Below are 20,652 nucleotides of genomic sequence, written 5' to 3' on the forward strand. Positions count from 1 at the left end.
CTTATAAACCTGACCTTTTTTTTTTAAAAATCTACCTTGAAACCTGATGTAATAATCATTATATTTCGTAACACTAATAACATCATACCATACTACGTTCTCATGCAAAATTATGAAATTATATAAGTAGTCTATCTGGGTTAACAAAATTCATATCGTGGATCTGTTGAGACTTACAAAAATCTACAAAAAGTGAAATTGATCAATGTGTCTTCTGAGAAGTTCAATTGTTTCATTATATGGAAAGGTACTATATCAAAAACCAACGTATCGTCGCTTATCGGATAAAACCGATAAGCCAAATCCTTAAGATACGTCAATATACGTGAAATCTTCGTATCTTTCGTTTGCGATCTCTACAGATAAGGAATCGATAGATTTTTGTGGAAACGGTTCAACAACGTCCAAAGAATCGCCCATGAAATCGACAGAAGATCGTGCAACAATCGCAAGAGCCGGGCCAGCTGGTAGACACCACGAATGTAAGTACGTAGCACGTAATCACGTTCAACTTTTACCGTGATTCGCATTTGGGTATCGAGGGCACCTGTACGCTGTTCCCGAGCCAGAGAAACCGCTCGTTCCGTTGCGTTGTCTCGGGAGAAGGAAGAAACGTTAACTTGTTGCAGTCATTGTACCGTGCTCGCTCTAAAAATACGTCTGAACGTTAAATTCGATTAATAAGTTCCTTCGAATGGCAAGATGCACCGGTAGTGTCCTATTTATGGATACGGTCTACGATTAACCTGATTACATGACGACGTTGAATAATTAAAAACACGGTGACAAGAGAAAAGCTTGGCGATACGAAAGTTTGGAATTCGCTTTTGGATTCTTCACCGAGGTAGCGGAATTTTCAGTTCTTTTTTCTTTCTCTGATCGTGGGTTTGTAGAATTTTTAAAGAAGCTTTAGACGTATGAAGTATGTTTGACAGTGGCTCCTTTTCCTTTTGATTGAAGCGTGTGAGAGTTGTTGGGACGAAAGATTCATTGTAACATAGAAGAGGCAGTAAATGAGAGATGTTCTGACTTTTTTTTCAAATGACGTCCCAAACATTTACTCACGGAGGCTAGAAAGAGTCAACGACCAATGTTCACGACTCCACCAAACCACAGTCGAGAAAGCAACTGCTACCCAAATTACACTTACCTACTTCGATACAAGAATAATTTTGTTTATGTCAAGGTTGCGGCAATGTAGATACTTAGACACGGAGAAAGTAAATAACGAGCATCGTTAAGTGTTTTAATCATTGTGCAAAAACGTGTTTCTATAGTTTACGTTTCAACATAGGTAAAACCCAACTACCTGTGGAAACGCCAATTATGCCTATTTGTGGAAATCCTAATTATGACTATATATGGAAATCCTAATTATGGTTATATGTAGAAATCCCAAAACAAGATTATGAACAAATATCCAAGCGAAACTTAGCGGCGGAACATTTCGATTAAAATAATAAAAAACCTAATAATGATCTAAATAGACAAATAACCCGATAATACATAAAAGTATACAATGTACTCGTTACATTAATTAGAGGATGAAAGAAATCTGCATTAGGTTCTCGTTCCATCACCTGCACTCACGGGCCTATAAATCTCAATAAGTATCTACGATATCTTAATTTATTCTTATCTCGATCTATTCTCGAAATTCATTTTCAAACGTGCAACTCTCGCGATTCCTGGTATTCCAACTGAACCCGCTGCCAACACAAAGAATACCATCGGAATATAAAAATCAGCGATCCTGTGTACGAATGCGCGCAGCTTGCGCGATACATTATAAAAACGCATCTAAACGTATTGTATAAAATCGGAAAATCAAATGAGCCGCTATCGGGACGAGAGTAAAATTGAAAGGCGCTTCGAGAGATCCTTTGAACTAGCCAACCGCGTGAAACCTTTCTTCTTCTCTGTTGCCCCCTCCCCGAAAGGAGAATATATTTCTGGACACAGCGAATGAATTTACGAGACAGGACGTGACAGAGAACTCCTTCAGACCTTGGTAGTTGGAGCCATTGTTCGACTACGAATGAGCCTCCGCGTTATCATCGTATATGCGCGATGCGACGTCTCCTTCGGCTTCGACGCCTACAGGATAACTTGCCGCGCAAACCATACCGCGGATTTGCATTTCAAAAAATGCGGAAGACACTGTACGGGAAGTCCCGCGTGTTGATATCAACAACAGATCAGCCGTATCTTTTTAAGGGGATGAATAAAGTAGAATTAAACGATTGGTCGAGGAATTGAGAATTATTTATGAAGTCATTGAGTAGAAGGATGGATCTTTTGAGAATGAGGATGATAAAGCGCGCGAGAGATATCAGGAGAAATTGATAAGAAAATTGGAAAAAGTTAAAAGTGTCACACAGAAGAAAAATAAAGGAAAGAAATTTGGTGTTCGAAAGACCAAAATTACATTCCGTTCTTTGCATCGTGGTGTCTTTGGATTCGAAAGTATTCTATTCATAGATAAGAAATATCTTCACTTATACTAAAATAATTTAGAACACAAGAAATATAGATTTATTTCGACATATCGATTGTGAGATACTTAAGAATCTTTTCGTCTTTGAATGAGTAAAGAAAAGTGATACAAGGATTTCGATACGAATTTCGTTAATTTTACTTGCTACCGCTTGCAGCAGATCGTCGAGAAGATTTGAACTGCTGAAATATGAGATCCTAGATTCAGTTCATTAAAGTATTATTCGAATCGAAGTAATACATAATTTAATAAATATTTTTCAGTTCTTCTTGCCTCTGTATTAATTCTATTTCTATAAAAATGCATGTAACTTTAATATTCATGGTTCTTCATAACTTCGAGTTTTCCATAACTTTCAAGTACAATAATATAATTAATTCACGATTATCTCTCGGTTAGGGCACGCATGAGAACTTGTAACTGTAAAGCTGCTCATCGATTCTGACACAACGCTTCTCAGCAGAGTGTGAACGTGGCCGGAAGTAAAGATTAGATTAGAAGCAACGGTGTAAATAATGAGTACGTATATAGGTACAGACGTTACTTCGTAAAGATTAAAAAACGCTAAGAAAAGATTTGTTTTTTAACCTTTAACGAACTGTTCTATTAACTTTTCAATGAACGCAATAAAATAATAGTACAGACTATAATACACTTACTATATACTATAAATCCTCTTTTATATCTAAGTTTATTAATTCCCCTTTTAAATTTTTATACCTACATTTTTTCGAGTTCTTTTAATTTTTTACTTTTACACAGGGCCAAGAAAAATATATTCCTGAATTTCTAGAAAGATCTATTTTTAAATTATCCAAATGTGAGACGCATAACTCTCAAAAAAATACTCAGACATTCTAAATCATTATAGACTACATCATCGATAAACGAAAAAAAAACCGGAAGAGATTTGCAAGTATAATACCAGAGGACACAGTATCGTAGCTAGAATTCGAACAGCTCCAAAAATAGTGTACCTTTTAGATACTTGATTTGTGTGTCAGGTTACAGTACATTTCTAGCATATTGAATTTTTATACAATTCTGAACAGGTGTTATAGTCAATGCGTCGATAGTGAGACTTCAAATAGAAGATATTAACCCCTTAACCTACAACTACGAGCACAGCCCGTAGTAGATGATCGGACCAAACGTAATTATTACGGGCATAGTCCGTATGTACTACACAAGTCGTGCGAATGGCTCGAAGGCTGCGCGAGCCTATTTACATTTTCGGTCCAAAATTCTCGAACGTAAATCGTAGATTAAAGGGTTAATGTATAGGTATTATAAATGTATCATGTATGTAAATTTGTACGAATAACTTAACGTGGGAACTACGAGAGTTAACTAATCAAACTTCTATTCAAATAAAATTTCTTCCTTCAGATAAAATAAATTTTCACTTTTGATTAGATATTAATTATAATTCTTATGAATTATTTATGAATTATAAATTGTTACCAACAGTATTTATAATATTATTTTTTTAAATATTATTGCTACGTATCCCATAAAATAAAAATAGTTCTACTACATTTTCTATTTTCACAGCTAATGTTACTAAACAAAAAATTGCATGCTATTTAAATATTATTTCAATTCGATATCGTATTTAATGTACACTTTTTATTTTCAAAACAATTTTTCTACTGTTAATAATCCCAAAAGAATTTGTACAGCGTATTTTATATGTAAAGCTGCAAAAATATAGAAACTAACATCGAAGAAGAAGTCAGTCTTTATACCACAAACACATCGACCAGACTATTTCTTTCAATAAAAGTAAATGATGCTCCTCCGAATACAATCTAGACGAATCTTACTGGAGTGAACACCCTGTGAGTTAGAATTGAATAATAACTGTTACAAGACATATATAAATTATTATACAGGATATATGTCGTTAGTTACCATTGAATGAAGATCATCGAGTAATTAGGAAGGTATCATACGTCACAAGTACGTTTATAGAATACAAGTTTGGCTTTGACATTGTAACCATATGATTTTAAAGAATTCGATTGATCGGAGGACACGGTCGAACCTTCGTAATCTCGACACGATTCCACTATTATCATCCCGTTATGTCGTAAGAACATTAGGAAGCAAGATGAATGCCGAATTTCAGCCTGTGAATGAATGACCGGTGTTCCTCGCAGAAACATCTTCTCGCGAATTGATTCACTGAATTTTTTCTCGCTAATAAAATTACAAATTCATGGTTGGCAAATATCTTTTCGATGGGACAGGCTGTGACTTCTTGCTTACTTCCTGGAATCAAGGTGAGGCACTATAAGGTGGAAAAATATTTCAAGCGTTAAAAATTTCTTACAGTATAGTTAACACATCAGACGCGATGAGAAATGATGAAATAGGGAAATTTGAATAATAATGTTAACGATTAACGATAATCGATTGAGAAGAAAAATAATTGTTAATTTGATAATAACATTAATAAGTAATTGAGAAAAATACGACTGGACTAAAACTGAAATATACGTAACGAAGAGAAGTAAATCACTTGCTGATATGCTGCGTATTCCAGAGAATTGTCATTGTTTTCTTAAAAAATAGGGGGAAAAAAAAATACGACGCGAGATGTTTTCCATAGATTGGCATACTCGAGTTATTCGTAGTGAAACCAATTATCTAAAATTAGACTACGCTTAAGAACAAAAGCAAACAACAGGAAAAAATAATACAACGTACTGATAAGAATAAATAATTAAAAGAACTATTTACGGATTCGTTCATTCATTCACTTCTCGCAACTATTTTCATTTTCAAGGAAACAACTTCATTGCCAACAAGAATTTTTTGAATTAAAATTAAATATACCATAAGCTGCCTTACGGCGAGGATATCTAATAATACATCTGATTGTTAGGAATGCAGCTACATCGACGAGAAATCGTTACGTAAAAATCGCGTACTTAATTTATTCACGATCAACTTGCAATATTCCATAACAGTATTCCGCAATCATACTGATGCGTGGCCCTTCGTTAATATGCCAGCCTTGTGATCAAGATCCGTGAATTTTATCGTTCTCAACACCTTCGACACATCCATAGACATTGTACTCATTCATGCAAGAAACGTCTCAATTGACGCAGTGTGCGAGAACCGCGGATGATTCACAAACGTTCCCTGAATGAAAATCTTATCACGCGTCGATCTCTTTTTGAAACTCCTCCGATTACTAGATCGCGGATTTTTATGCATTTCTAGTATGGCAGGTTTATTTGAGTCATGCAAGTTTCGCCGTTTTTATATTCAATCTTGATCTTCTACAAGTTTGAACTGTATAGAATGATCAAACTTATTGTGTATTATGAAACATCGTTACTTTTTAATATAATAACGAAAGAATAAGAAAATATGGTGTATTTTAGGTTCAGTAAGAAAAAATTTGAAAAATGATTCGAATAATGCCATAGTTGAAGTATTCGAGTGAGTTAATGAGGAGTTATTAGTTATTAAGAGAGACGTAGAGTCTAGGGAATACAGTGAGACATTGTCTTGGATGGAAATCCTGTCCATATGTTACGCCAAGTAGTATTGCCATAATTTGTCTGGTCATAAGGAGAACTGGGCCCAATAGACAGACACAAGTTTAATTTCGTTAAATGGTATATAATACATAGATATCAGTTGCCTGTTCCTAAAAAGGTTTAAACAGACAAACGCGAGTAGTATTGACATCAGTCGCCTGGCCGAAGGAGGTCTCTTCCCGATAGACAGATACAAGTTATTCCTTGGATCTTCAAGGACACCAGGTAGCAATAGCTCGAAAGAATAATTCAAAAGGACATCTAATTAAGAGTTTTTTAAATTTAATTAACTCCATCCTCGGATATCTCTATCATCTTTCATCGCCTTTTTATCAACATTCAATCCAGTATTTTTCTCGTTTTCAATCTTGACGATATCCTATCTCAAACACAGTCTCTAACTCCTTAAAAAACTGGTACAACCGTTAAAAGAACTGGTCAAATAGATATAAACCAGTAGTTGCTAGGCAACGTTATGTGAAATCGATACATAATTCTTTGAACCAGGATGCTTGCAAATAATCTGATCAAGGAGGGATCACGAATCGTTAGTCGAACATATGGAAATGTTTGGTCACCATCGATAGAAAGATCAGGCTTCGTAATAATTTACAAGGGAAGAAGATCCCTTAATAATTCGATTAAAGCCGCATCGATGCTAGTTTCTCGTGGGGAACAGGTGTGCCACATACCTCTGCAGATCGCAGACATTCTCTTCAATTACGTCTCAAGCCAGAGGTCGAGCCTCAAAGCTTGCGTTACTGTAAATTATACCGCGATAATAAAGATCCACAGGAAATCATGTGTTCGGTAACATTTCTCGTCCTTCCACGGCAATTATCTCACATTGTCGTCTGGATAATCAGGGTTTCATTAAATAGGGATCTTTAATGTTACTTAAATTGCACTTATCGTTGTATTCGAAGTGCGTGAAATGTATTGCTTTAATGATCAATTTAACCATGTTATTGCGAGATTGTTGGATCATCAGATAGACATCAAGGATTTACCGGAAGGTTTTTTTTGTTAGACCTTGTGTCATCAGATTGAATTAAGATGTAGGTAACTACACGTAATGCCGATCATCATTGTTACTCTCAAGATTTTTCGAAAACATTTTTCTATTAGGCTGCCGAGAAATAAATTATAATTTTTGATAGATACATATCGATCGTGTGAAAAAGCGCAAAAGGCAATTACACGTTTTTAAAACTTACACAGCGTGTATCACGATATGATTATGTGCGAATACAATCTCTATTCTAACGTTTACTTTCATAGACGAAGAACATGAATGCAATCGAAATATGGTAATATAGTTGCCACATAGAATAGCAATTAGATCAGATCGATCACTATTATTAATGAAGTTTCAATACCAATCTAGATATATTAAATCGAACAACTCTATCTCTTTAATTACATTCATAAGAATATAAATTTTTGCATAAACACCGTCGATTTGCCGATAAGTCCATCAAAAACCACTCTTCTCGTCTAAGTTGCGGAAACTCCGCAGAAAAAGTAACGAAAAGAATCCTATGAAACAACTTTCCGAGAAAGAAACAAGGCGATAACATGTAGTTCGATGAATGACCTAGTATCGATAATGTTACCTAAGCAGCCATCGTAGACGTCAGACAAGCTTCTAGACGAAGTGGACGTTGATCTCAACGACGCTAGTACCGCTTCTGTTCTCACGCAAAAACACGGAGGCGAAAGGTGTGTTATGCAGTACAAAGGAGCACGGAATCTGGATTCAAACCGATGACTTACATTTCGTACTTTTCACCGTTACGCGTATTGTCCTCCGCGAACCTGTGAATTTCATGCTCCATGACTACGATTCGATTATGTAAAACTAGGCGCGAAAAAGTAGGTAGGTGCTCGATGTGAAATTAAAAAGTTGTTTCGTGTTATGGCCAGTGATCAGGTAACATTTTTGAAAAGTTTTATACGTGGCTCGTAGCGCCGCGTTAAGAAATTAGCAGTAAAATTATGAAAATTTAATGAAATTCTATTCCATGAAATCAAACGATATGCGATGAATACAAATGAAACGAGATATTCGACGAATAACAAAAATATTTAATAACTTGGCTAATCCTTAATGAAAATAGTCAATCGCTAATGATATTTAAGTCGTCATAATATTAAGAACAAAATGACTGTCGAAAGCTTTTCTAACCGATATTTCCTTACGCAACGTCGTGTAACGTAAGCAAAAGAATTTTTCTCCTCCACGGATCACGTTGAGAATCATATTTCTCGAAAGCTATTTCCTTTCGTCTGATCCACGTACTTACATATATAGTTAATCTTACCGCGAGTATCTATGTACGCTCAGCTACAACATTCGTGTCAACATTCGAGATCTTCCTTCGACGTTGTATCGATGAAAGGCGATCTTCCAAATGTTTCTACAAGGCTAGCATTTTGGTTCACCGATTCGCCAGTCTCGCAATATTTGCCCCAGCTTGCGAAAGCATCGTTATTTACACGATGCACATTGATCACTACGTTCGTGAGCAACGTTGATCGGATCTATAATTCGTCATGCAGGAATTACGAAGGCACAGGTAGAATGTAGGCTACCGTTTACCTTTCCCACGTCCCCGTCCTATCTTTCATCGACTTCTCTTTCTTTATATTCACATTTTTATGATTGAACTGTTTGCAAGAAATGAATTTATTATTATTCATTTGAATTAGTGGTTTCTCCTTTAACTGTTTACGGTATATTATGTTATTTGCTTCTTGCTATATATTACCGGTGAATACTGAATTACACAAAATAGATACAATTGACGCAAATTACAGCCATCCACAAAAATGGATACGTAGATTCTCAAGTTATATTTCTTTAATTATATCGGTAAAGGTATGAGTCTGTACAAACAGCCACAGCGAGTTCGCGTACTTTGTAAAGAGAATATCTTTATTGAAATAAAACAGGCTGATTTCTGATTATCCTTGAACGATTCAGAAGATGTACCGTAGGCGTGTAATGCAACAAACGTAATGAAAAATCTAATAATACAAGTGTAAAGATTGACCAGTGACGAAAAGAAAAATATATAGATCAGAAAGGATTTCATTGTTTTTAAATAGAATTAATGAAAATGTTATTACACGAGACTGTTATTTTATTACAACAAATAGATTTTATTTTACTACAATCAATTCTTTATATCGAATGATTCCAAAAGCAATCCCAGAAAAGATTTTTCTATTGCCCTTTCGAGGTTCCCCTTAGTTTTTGCGAATGTCCCAGTACTTATGAATTATGAACATGATTGTATCCTAATTTGTACACTACATCAAAATACGTCACTATTGCCGCAGGTGTAAGGTGACTAGTCTTCCGCCCTAAATGACAGCCCTCTAGAGAATATGTAAGTAGTTTCTATTGAGCAACGTCCCGGAATGTTTCTTATATCCTTCTAGGAAATTCACGCCACGCAACACCCATGGCCAACGTGCTCCATTAATTTCAACGTATCGATGCTTTTCATAAGTACCAGTTACAGAAGGATTAAAAAAGTCAAATATCAGTAAACCGGTTCTCCCACATCGAAACAATCCACAACCTACCTCGTTATTAAAATACTATTAACGATTGGCTAATTGTAACGTACATAGTTTCACGGAGCGGAAATTGCGTTTAATTCTATAAATTCTACGTGTTTTGGTATGTAGATTGGTGGCTCGTTTTCGAAATGCGCCTTGGAAATTTTACAATTTTATTTGTAGGTGAATGGCCTTAACATGGCATCAATCGCGAATGACCTTACATGTGAAACTGGACAGTATATACAAAAGAAGTAGTCAGATATAACATTGAAATAAACAACATGAAATATACATTTTATACATTTCGTCCTGTATGTTATATATTTCTATATTTCTATATTTAAAGAAATGTTTAAAGAAACATATTTGTATCAATTTTTCCATTCTTTGTACAATACAGTATGAATTTACTACAGCTAATTAATGGTATGTATGTGTAATGAAATTAGGCCGAACGAATCAAAAAAGCCGACGTAGGTTCTCTATGTTAATTTATTGGCTGGCTCATCCAATGCAGTGCGCAGTAATTTAACAATAATCGCATTGTAAAACTATTCATGCATTCCTGTGCGTGCGTACACACGTGCAATGTTCACGAGAGTAGAATGCCAAAAGCATAGACGCCGTGCGTCAATGAAGGAAATCTCCCTTATTGTACGCAAGATATGGAGAGTGACGACCATTGGGAAATAGGATTTGCAAATCGAACCAATGTTAATGACCTTACATTTGCATTTGCGAAATTTGTTAGTCTAACTCTATGGCCAATACTCGTTTCAGCCAATAAAAGGATCTTCGACCATATCATCGATAAGTCACGTAAAATCGATTCTCATTGTTGTAATACTATTTCAATACTATAACAACAAAACAAATAATGATTATTAACATTAAGGTGTATAAAGACATAAAGACTTGTGGATGGTGATAAATAAAATTCGACTCTACTCATAATTCATTTTGATCTGATAATAAAAAATCTACCTAAAAAGTCCCTGTAATTCATATTGTTATACTGTAATGAATCATTACATTAGTAATGATAATTTTTATAGGGATAATGTCGCGTCCCGCGCCCCGCACGATCCGTAGCGCGAAAGTAAAATTGGTAATTTCTTTCAAATCAAGGTAATTTAAAACGTTTATTTGAAACCGTGTTTACAGTATTTGAAGTGAAAGGAAGTTAAAGCCGCTAAAAACTATATCTTGCGAAAACTTATCTAACTATGTTTCTATATTTACCTAACTATGTTTTTATAACGATATTAAGACAATTTAAACTGTAAAAAAGGCCGGCAGTTTGAACAAACGTTGGGGATCTTCCCAAACATTTTCAAAAGAAAGACCGCGACGTTTTTTCATCTCCGACAGATATAAATAAATGTAGCGACTCAGAGAAGTCAGTAACAATAATTACCGTTCGTCTATGGAATAATAATTACTGTTTGTCTATAGAGTAATAATTAATTACCGTTTGTCAACCGAATAATTACTATTGTCTATCGAAGAGTTAGTTATCATTTTGTCAACCGAAGAATTTTATATCCGTCAGCCTGTCAGTCAATTGTCAATATCGAAATTGAGTAAATTTTGAATAAATCATTACATATTGTTAATTTACTTTTGAACAACTTTAATCCTCTCACGTGCCAGTATTCCCGTACATAGCAGGTTAGCCGAGAGTGGAACTTATTGCCATTAAACGTCAGTTAACGCTACCGAACGCGGCAACTAAATAGAAGACAGATAAAACTTTAATCAATAAATAACATACAATAACTATTGGGTTATAACATAAGTAAGTTCAGTTAAACTCAATACATTTCCTTTATTATGACCGAACTTATTTATATTAATCTAATTAATCCAATATAGTCAAGGAAATAATTAATTTTACAGCATTCTAGATTTGAAGGAAGTCTTACAAGAGGCGTAAATTCTTGATTGAAGAATCACTAAGTAAGAGCCAACATTTATATATCTACGCAGAGTACTACACCGAACAAGCCGAGAAAGTCAAGAACGTGGATTCCATGGGTTAACCATGCTCGAAGAAGGATATCTGACGGGCCAGTTAGCCTACTTACGAAGACTTGAAATTCGCCCCGACGCGTCGTCATCATGACCGGTTCTCACTTATTTCGATAATAATGCCCAGCAGTGGCCCACAAAATTTAAGAAAAGGTTTCCTATGCGATCAACACCCAACCAACGAATCACAATTTACCTAAGACTTGCGTAATAATTGTGGACGACATCGTCGACGTGCCGAACTCGTGTCTTCGATTTGCCAGGTATTGAAAGAGATTTCAAAATCCGGTCTCTGTGTCACTTTCGAACAGAGAAAGTCGTGCAATTCATTTTGCCGTTCGTAGAACGATTTATAGAAAACTTTCGTTAGAGATTGCTAAGACACTTAGAAATTGAAGCGCGAATAGAAATTGTTCAAATGGAATATTAATGTTCCCAATGCATGAAATTATTATTATTAATGATATTATTAATTTTAAATAACGTTTTGTATTTGTTTCTTCCGATATAATAATGATTTAATATAATTTAGTGATTTTCAATGTTTGCATTATACGGAACACGAACGAAAAAGTTAAATTTGACTATTGCGCATGCGTTTCGCGGGCTTACGCCGCTTGTATTGTCGATATAATGTTTAAACAACATTATAAATATAATAATACAATGTTATGGTAAGAATAGTAAATTATAATATAAAATATGATTTTTTATAATATTTTTTATATGAATTACTAAATTTTCTAACACAATACCGTTTTACAGTTGTAATATGACTAACGTCAGTAGCAGACGGCAGCTAAGTCGTCTGCTAGAAACAGCTGACAGTTCTGATGCATAAAAACGTGATTATAAGAAATTTATTTAGACTATTATGAATCTCTCATCTTTAGTTTTACGAATTTACATGTATAGCATGAAAATAAAACCGCTCGTATGAAAAATCACTGTTTACTTTTCGATATCTCACATAAATTTCTCGGTAAAGAAACACCGATTTACCGACACATTTTAGTAGACATTATGTAATTTACAAAATCTACAAACTTACTATAATTCCTTCTCTTATACATTTCGTTATTATCGTTTATCACCTTATTTTCCTTTTCATATATACACATAAGAATTAAACAAAAAATATTATATGTGAAGGCGCGGAAAGATTTTTATGCCCGAAACGAATAGTAGGTTATGTTACCAACAACAGAAGAATTATTCGAATATCTGACTGAAAGTGCACTAAATAAAGAAAATTTTCGCTTGCATCACAAAATACTAATACTGTATGATCAGAATTATGATTTGTAATTGCATCGTGACTATGCTGATTCTAGATAACATTATACAAAACGTAACAGTGCCAAGAAGTAAATTTAACGTACCTGACAATGTTGAACCAAGGTACTGGTCGGATGTTCGATTCTAGGTCGTGACTTGACACATGTCGTTGAAACTTTCCTTCGTAATTGGGCGAGATGTCTGAACTGGCACAATTTCTCTGCACGAGCACAGAGCCTACTCGACCCTATACACGCCATAGCGAAAACTGTAGTGAGCCGAGTCACACGACTTGCTAAGACTTTCGAGTTCCACTAGCCCCACCGACACTTCAAAATCACTTCCCCACCCACTTTTCCCTTTCCCGTCCCCACCTGTAAATACACCAGCTACACGCGGCATTAGTCGGAACAGAACTATACATTATAAATTATAGGTAAAATATTAATCATTGAGTATTCTCCAACAAAATATTGGTAGACTTTCAGAAGAATGCTAAATTCAAAGTCTATTAGCGACCTCTAATTGATGCTTCTATTATTTACTTTCGAAATTCTTATATATAAATTATTTAATAATTGCTTTCTTTCACTATTTACAGCGTACATTTCCAAATAAGCGTACACTTAAAACAGTTTCTGTGAATCAGAATATATTTTGTAGCGATTCATTTTAATTTTCATACTATTAATCTGTGTTAAATTTCGTAATAATTTTGTTCTTTGATTATAATGAATAAGGTGATTGTAAGGTTTGTAAGGTACACTAAAGATTTGAATAAAATGAAACTATATATGGGAATTAAAAAAAAAACTTATTAAATTTTTGATTTGATTAAGTTATTGACTTTTTGTGTTTTAAGAGTAAATCTTAACAATACATATTCATCTTGATTTTACTCTGTGTTAATTTCTATGATCTATGGGGTACATACTTTAAACATGGCGAACAGTATCTTGAGTAGGCTTTATAGAGCATTTAAAACATTTAATCAAGTAGTTGATACTATATTACGTCGTGGCTTTCCATCAGGTAATAAGAAGGATATTCTTATATTATACTTACATTTAGGTATTATATATAACTCAGAAGTAAGATATTTATATCCTTTATTGCCCCTAACCTCTTCAAAATATTACGAATTTAAATTGTTTATTATTATTGAAAATTGTTAATGTCATGCCAACAGTAGAATAGTATATGTTTGCATATCTAATCTATTATTATTATCAAATACCATTTGCTTTTGATTTAGATAATTTATACGCGATCGAATGTAACAATATAAATGTGCAGCCCATTAATTTTCCTGGACGTTCTATAAAGGATATTTTAAATGAAACAATTTTATGGGCCGTACCTAAGAAACGACGAACTATAGAAAAACGTCTTAATAGAAGATTTGGTATTCCTGAATATATTTGGAAACCCCATGTACCAAAAACAAATATCTTAATGTGTAAAAAATGTGGTCACGATTATGAAGCTGGTACACTTTGTGGTAAGATATACAATTTTGAAAAGAACTATGATCTATTGCAACACTAGCTTATGATATATTTGGCCTTTCCCAATTTTTATAGGATACTGCTATGAAATAGTAAAAAAGGAAACAAAAGAAATACAGAAAGCTATACAAGATTCATTGGGATTGCAACCTGTTGAACAGGATGTTATAGTATTATATGAAGGAGAAAAAGAACAGTTACGAGATAACTTTTGGAAGGTATTTACATAATGTTATATATCTAAGATGAAATATTTCATCTTATTATTATTGTACATATAATTGACAATTATGTCTTTTTATAGGAACAAAGAATCGTAGAATTACCTAAAAAGAGGCCTGATTGGTTCAATCCAAATTTACTTCAGCCAACAGTGAAAGAATTAGCTGATTCAAAACAAGAAGAATTAGAAACTGAAGTTTTGGAACATGTTAAGGATAAATGAATAATTATTTTATATTGATAAGCTATTTTTGTTTATATTAAATAAATTTAAAGTAAACTATTGATGATTCTTGTTTTATTTCAAAATGTGACATTATTACAATTACAAATATTGTGGTAATATTTTAAATCTCTTCTATATTTCTATAATTCATGAACATAAAAATAGGTGTAATATCAATAACAGTCATTTTTTTTATTATTTATGTAAAGTTTCATTACTTTTATATATGATAGTTCGTTTTTATTAAATCTTTTCTGAATCAACAATTTATAAAATTCAATAATGAAAAACATTTCTAGTTACGATTAATACACTTTTCACAAAAGTTGGTCATATTTACATTTACCATTCTCCTTTAAAAAGAAGCCACAAAGATATATAAAATTCTCTATAAAATCAAAGGTACTTCATTGTTTATACCATAACCCCCATCCTGTACAATTATTAGTGAACAATTTCAAAACCATCTACAGATATTTCTTTGTTAAAGTGGCTCAGAACATGTTCATGAAAATCTGCAAATGTGACAGCTTTTCCGTAAAATGATCCACATAATGGACAAATTTTATTGTTTTGATCTGCATTTTCTGTTATATTTGAACACTTCTCCAAAGATAGGCTTGTAGTTTGAAGACTGGTTTGAGTTGCACCATGCTCTTTAATACTTTCATTGAAATTAAATTGAGTACCTGCTTGACACATTTTTTTATTCGCATTTGTACGGCAATTATTACACATTAAGCCTATAAAATTATATTTGAGGTTAATTTCTTAAAATATATAAATAGATGCGTTTTCATTCTGCTTAGTAGACGCATAAGTATCCATAGTGTCTTCACTGAACAAAGTCATCAAAATATGGAAAATAGCTCGTATATTTTAAAATTTATAATTATGTGACTATATTGTAATGAAATAACCTAGGTTCTTTTTTTAAATGGTACTAAACACAACCATATTAAAATGAATTGAAATTAAACAAGGCACATGATATACTTAGGAAATGAACAAATTAATAACAAACCCGAACGTTTACTAAGCGAGGATACTAATAATTCTTTATTTATACCTCCTTTATTCTTCTTGAAGTTTTGCAGTGCCCTTTTCAGTTTTGTCTGTTGTGCCAATAAAGTGTTTTTCATTTGTGAGAGTCTAATATCATGCAGTTTTAATAATTCTAAATCTGTATCTGAATCCTCAGGATAAGTAAAGCCAATATTTCGTAAGTCTAGTTCAGTACCATTTTGTAATTCAACCATCTAATTAAATAATTATTGTGTAAAAGCAATTATTAGTTATAAAAATGTTTTATTGTCTTACCTTATCTTATCTTCTTGCTTACCTCTGCATACTGTTGTTCTAAATCTGACTTTTCTAACATAATACTATTTATAAGTCTAAGTGATATCTCTTCTAGACTTTGTTCTTTCTCGCCTAGATCAAGATGTAATAACATAATTTTTGTTAAACATACAACCCAATTAAGAAATGAATATTGAATACATACCTTTGTTTGTGGTTAATGTACTTTGCTGATTATTATCTTCTTTAACAGAGCTAGAAATATCACGGAAACTATAGGACACAATGTCTAACGGTTGCGCTGCAGAATGTTGCTTAAGTGTATCGGAAATTTTTGTCAATTGACTTCCTAAGGACTTATTGGTTCTTATTAATTTAGTCAATCTATTCCATAACTGTCGGTTTTCTCCTGCTACCATAAAAACTTGGTGAGTAAGTTGGGATTTCTGTTTCTTGAGTTCTTCTATTTTTTCCTGTCGATCAAACTATATTAAAGTATAAGACATTAAAATGTAAAATACATACATTCTATGCATTACTATATATGTTATACAAACCTTCAAGGTTTGTACAATAGTTTTTTCATTATCATTAACTTTTGTAATGGCTGCAGATTCATCCTTTCCACATTCAAGTCTCAAACACATATTTTCTTCTTCAACAGTAGCTAATCTTGTTTCCAATTGTTGACAACGTTCATTCATAGTTTTAAATGCAACTAACAAGGCATAATAGTTGCCATATTTTTCATTATCCACATTCTCGGATTGTTCCATGTCACTCATGTTGTAAAAATGCAATTAGCAAAAGTGAAAATACAATTTCACAATTTGATAATTACTAAAAAGTATAACAGCATTTGTATTATTTTATGTAAATGTACATAACCAATAAACACTTGATATTCTTTCTGTTTCCTTACATTTCGATATAGAAGAAGATTCCATATGAACTTGAAAGAATTTCAAATAATAAGTAATAATTAGGTTCATAAATAATACAATGAGAATGTCAAATTAGGTTAAGTTGCTACATATTTTAACACTTTGAAACTTAACACGATTAGTTAATAATTTCGGATTTTGACACTGAGATACATATGATAAATAAAATTACTCAACGTAAATTTGTTAGCTTGGGGTAGTCCCCGTTATCATTATCTTATTAATGATATTACCGATTGAACGTAGAATAAGGTTGCCATAAGAACAGTCGAGGTATAGACGTTGTGTGTGGTACTGTTTTGAATTGTTGAAATCACATGCATTGAATTTGCAGATCATAATCTTAGTATATATTACAGAATAAAAATTGTATAATCTATACATCAATTAATAACAAAGTGAACAATAATAAATTATTTTCAATTAAAGAAATTTCTCTTTTTCTGATAGTTCCGTTATCGATTCTCCAGGACTATCCTAAACTGCTAATTATTAACAATTTTTATACATTATATGTGTTTTTAATAAGAAAACTGTCCTTTCATAAAGCAGGACAGAACAATTTTCTCAACTTCTTCTATTTTTTAAAATAATTAGATTATTGAAATATATTTTGTAATAATAGTATGAATAATTAAACAATATACCGTAATGGTATTTTTATTAATACATACCATATTTATGTAATAATAGCAACTTCACTCGTGTAACAGATAAAAGCTTATCGTTAGGAATATAATTTTGTTCGTAATTGTTAACGAATATTGTCTGAAATATGTTTTGTATTTCTCAATTTCATCAATTTGGCTATTTAAATAGACCAAATTTACGCGCGCTCATATACAAGAAACCCAAACTCTTCTATTGGTGCAGAATATTGTCAAATCAAATCGGGCGTTTCTATTGGTGCAAAATATTGTCAAGTGAAATCGAACGTTTCTATTGGTGTAAAATATTGCGAAGTCCTTACCGCCAGTAATTCGTTGGAGAAGGGCGTCGCGGGATGCCCATACTGTTCAAATTTGTGGAGCGAGAGTTCGTCGCGTCACTGCGTCATTATTACATTTTCATTTCGTCTTTATCATCATTTATACACTTCTATCTGCTTCATTTAAATAGTACGTTTTTATTTAATCACTTAATGATCATCATTTTAGTAAAATTTAGAAGTATTCTGCATCTTTTTTGTACTTTTATCGTTGACGTATACTTGACGGTTAGAGTCATATTACCGGTCTTTTAGCAGAATTTGTTACCGCGCGCAATGCGGTCTGTAGAGTCAGTGTTTGCTGTGTAATATCTTTTATATTTTCTAGAGCACGATAGCTCTTAATAGTTATAAATTCAATTACAATAGTTATACGCGAAATTAGAGTCAGTGTGTTCGCCGATTGTTAGTTAAACGGACGTGCTACTAATCTTTCCTTTTCTTTTTTTTTTTTTTTTTGAACATTCGCCTTCGGTAGTAGAGTCGCAGGTTTCACAAGAGGATACAGCCTCTCCTGGAAATCAAGATTGTAAGTATTTATGTATATTGTATTCTAATTTATTTTATTATTCGTATTTTGATCGAACTACTGTTAATTTTCATTGACATAAAATCTAAAAGTCCTAATATTGAAATACACAATAAAAATGTTTAGCATGCTTCAGAAATGATTAGATTCCCATTATTTCTAGGTTAAAAATTGTTATATTTTAGCATTCCAATTTTTATAGTAATTAGATTTCAATTTTTATTATTATTAGTCTTAAGTTTGAATAGTTTTACTTTTCATTACCTTAAACTCCTTAACTTACTTATCTTACCTTAAACGATATATTTTTAAGAACAAATTATAATATTTCACATGTTTTGTTTCAGTTTTCATATAATTCCTATTTTTTCCTGTGCTTCGGGAAGGACGCAGTGATGCTTCAAAACTTAGCATGTAAGAATTTTTGCTTTAATTATTATTAATTAAAAAATAAGATTTGATTTTAAACTTTAATATCAGAATTCCAATTGTTATAGTATTTAGAGCATACTAGCAATTTAACTTTTGTATTATTAATGAGTTCAAAGTTTGCATAGAGTTTCCTATTTCATTATCTCAAAATTTTTGTTCGATCATCAGCCAGTTTTCAAAATAAATTATTCATATAAAAAAATTATTCACTCATTCATATTATTTATATATGATAATTTATATCTTCTTAAAGGTTTATCACTCCTTCCTCTTCCTCCTATTTCCTGAAAAGGACTTACTAATGCTTCAAAAGACTAGAATGTAAGTAATTTTGTAATCTGTGCTTCATTTAATTCTATTCTTTGTATCTAAATTTGTTATTCTTGAATTGAATATTGCCTTCAAAATTTGAATTAATGGAGATTAATTTTCCACTGCTTCAAATTTTCCAAATTATTAATGTTATATTTAAGAACAAATTTTAATATTTCATGCCTTGTTACAGATCTTTTTCCATGGGATTGCTTGTCTTCTCTTTAATGACAGCCTTCACGATGACTTTCCTTGGGCTACCGCAGCATCGATGACCACGTTCCTCGCATCTTATGGTGAGCGAAAGATCCGAATCGACACGGGTGATTGGTTGTATTACGTAGAATTTTTTTCGAGCACAGTGACCGCGGATATTTATTATACCCGTGGGTAGTAACATTTTCATTTTCTATGTATTATTTATTAGTTCAGGATAGGTCTTCTTGCACATCGCGTTTTCTCCTATATTAATTACATGATACTGACCAATTTTATATTAACAGTATTAATAATGGTACTAACTGATGAAAACGACATTAACAATTAATTTGAATATTTGTGATTGAAGATATACATGTATATTAACTATAATCATTTTTAAAGTTGGAATATATTAAAAATGTATATGTACAGAGAGTTGTAATGATTTAATTAAATATTTCATAGTGATGAAGACGGATGCCCTCCGACTTCGTTGCATTAAAGATTGCAATTATTATATATTTAATAATAACGCTAGTAGGCCATTTTTTATTTCATCTTCTATTGTCTGATGGCATTATGACGATGGATTTAATTGTTTGCCACTTATTTTTTAATTTGAGTATAAATTTAAAGATAGAAAAGCTCAGTCTTGCCGTACAAAAATGCATTGAATTTTATGTGCAAGAAGAAATTTCGCGACTGGCAAGTTTTGGAATCAAAGCAATAAGCTTTGAATGCTGCTTTTACGCTTTCGAAAATTTGCTTTGACGAAGGGATTGCCTGAGGTTGTTTGCACTAATATTTAACTTTGAGTCAATTATTAAATAAATTTCTTATTCATTCATATAATTATTCAGTAATTCATAGAGTCGATTATTTGAACGAATCGTTATATTATACTGATCTTATTTGTGCTGTTTTCTATAAATAAATTCAATATTGGTATTTTGATAATTTATTAAATTAATAAAGTAGAGTATACAATGGTAGTAATTGAGATAAAATTCGAGAATGCAAAATAAAGAGAGATTAGCCCGTTAAATACAAAT

General features: G+C 32.5%; 3 protein-coding genes and 1 long non-coding RNA gene across 5 annotated transcripts in view; 2 read left to right on the forward strand and 2 right to left on the reverse strand.

The window, feature by feature from the left end:
• LOC100649860 (all trans-polyprenyl-diphosphate synthase PDSS1) overlaps positions 1–13,285 on the reverse strand; it is a 53,642-nt gene extending 40,357 nt beyond the window's left edge. The window contains exon 1 of the mRNA XM_003401405.4: positions 13,041–13,285. Coding sequence (XP_003401453.1) covers positions 13,041–13,196 — 156 coding nt within the window. The 5' untranslated portion in view covers positions 13,197–13,285. The remainder of the gene's footprint in view (positions 1–13,040) is intronic.
• A 528-nt stretch (positions 13,286–13,813) lies between these two features.
• On the forward strand, positions 13,814–14,953 carry LOC100649750 (39S ribosomal protein L32, mitochondrial). The gene is made up of 4 exons (XM_003401404.4): positions 13,814–13,968; positions 14,192–14,437; positions 14,520–14,662; positions 14,749–14,953. The coding sequence occupies exons 1-4, from the start codon at positions 13,851–13,853 to the stop codon at positions 14,887–14,889; spliced, it is 648 nt and encodes a 215-aa protein (XP_003401452.1). The 5' UTR covers positions 13,814–13,850; the 3' UTR covers positions 14,890–14,953.
• Positions 14,948–17,445, reverse strand: LOC100649640 (protein spindle-F). 2 transcript variants are annotated; one of them, XM_012317281.3, is made up of 6 exons: positions 17,117–17,445; positions 16,752–17,034; positions 16,400–16,679; positions 16,235–16,326; positions 15,962–16,151; positions 14,948–15,635 (listed from the first exon to the last, which is right to left on the reverse strand). In XM_012317281.3, exons 2-6 carry the CDS (start codon positions 16,977–16,979, stop codon positions 15,337–15,339), a joined length of 1,089 nt encoding a protein of 362 aa, XP_012172671.1. In that variant the 5' UTR covers positions 16,980–17,034; positions 17,117–17,445; the 3' UTR covers positions 14,948–15,336. The 2 variants fall into 2 exon arrangements, with proteins under 2 accessions (XP_012172671.1, XP_003401451.1); XM_003401403.4 differs by having other exon boundaries at positions 16,400–16,667; positions 17,117–17,442.
• A 1,152-nt stretch (positions 17,446–18,597) lies between these two features.
• Positions 18,598–20,595, forward strand: LOC125386371. The gene is made up of 4 exons (XR_007226441.1): positions 18,598–18,655; positions 19,003–19,069; positions 19,341–19,408; positions 19,593–20,595. It is a non-coding gene; the product is annotated as an uncharacterized LOC125386371 (long non-coding RNA).
• Positions 20,596–20,652: the final 57 nt, after the last annotated feature.

Source organism: Bombus terrestris, chromosome 15 (genome assembly GCF_910591885.1).
Source record: "Bombus terrestris chromosome 15, iyBomTerr1.2, whole genome shotgun sequence".
Classification (NCBI taxonomy): Eukaryota; Metazoa; Arthropoda; class Insecta; order Hymenoptera; family Apidae; genus Bombus; species Bombus terrestris.

What these genes read in the sequence shown, in the direction of transcription:
- LOC100649750 (XM_003401404.4), top strand. Translation starts at nt 13,851, where the DNA reads ATGATCTATGGGGTACATACTTTAAACATGGCGAACAGTATCTTGAGT. An exon ending in ACGTCGTGGCTTTCCATCAG is followed by an intron (nt 13,969 to 14,191) that starts GTAATAAGAAGG and finishes CTTTTGATTTAG; the next exon opens with ATAATTTATACGCGATCGAA. An exon ending in TGAAGCTGGTACACTTTGTG is followed by an intron (nt 14,438 to 14,519) that starts GTAAGATATACA and finishes CAATTTTTATAG; the next exon opens with GATACTGCTATGAAATAGTA.
- LOC100649640 (XM_012317281.3), bottom strand. Translation starts at nt 16,979, where the DNA reads ATGAGTGACATGGAACAATCCGAGAATGTGGATAATGAAAAATATGGC. An exon ending in CTATTGTACAAACCTTGAAG is followed by an intron (nt 16,680 to 16,751) that starts GTTTGTATAACA and finishes ACTTTAATATAG; the next exon opens with TTTGATCGACAGGAAAAAAT. An exon ending in TACATTAACCACAAACAAAG is followed by an intron (nt 16,327 to 16,399) that starts GTATGTATTCAA and finishes ATCTTGATCTAG; the next exon opens with GCGAGAAAGAACAAAGTCTA.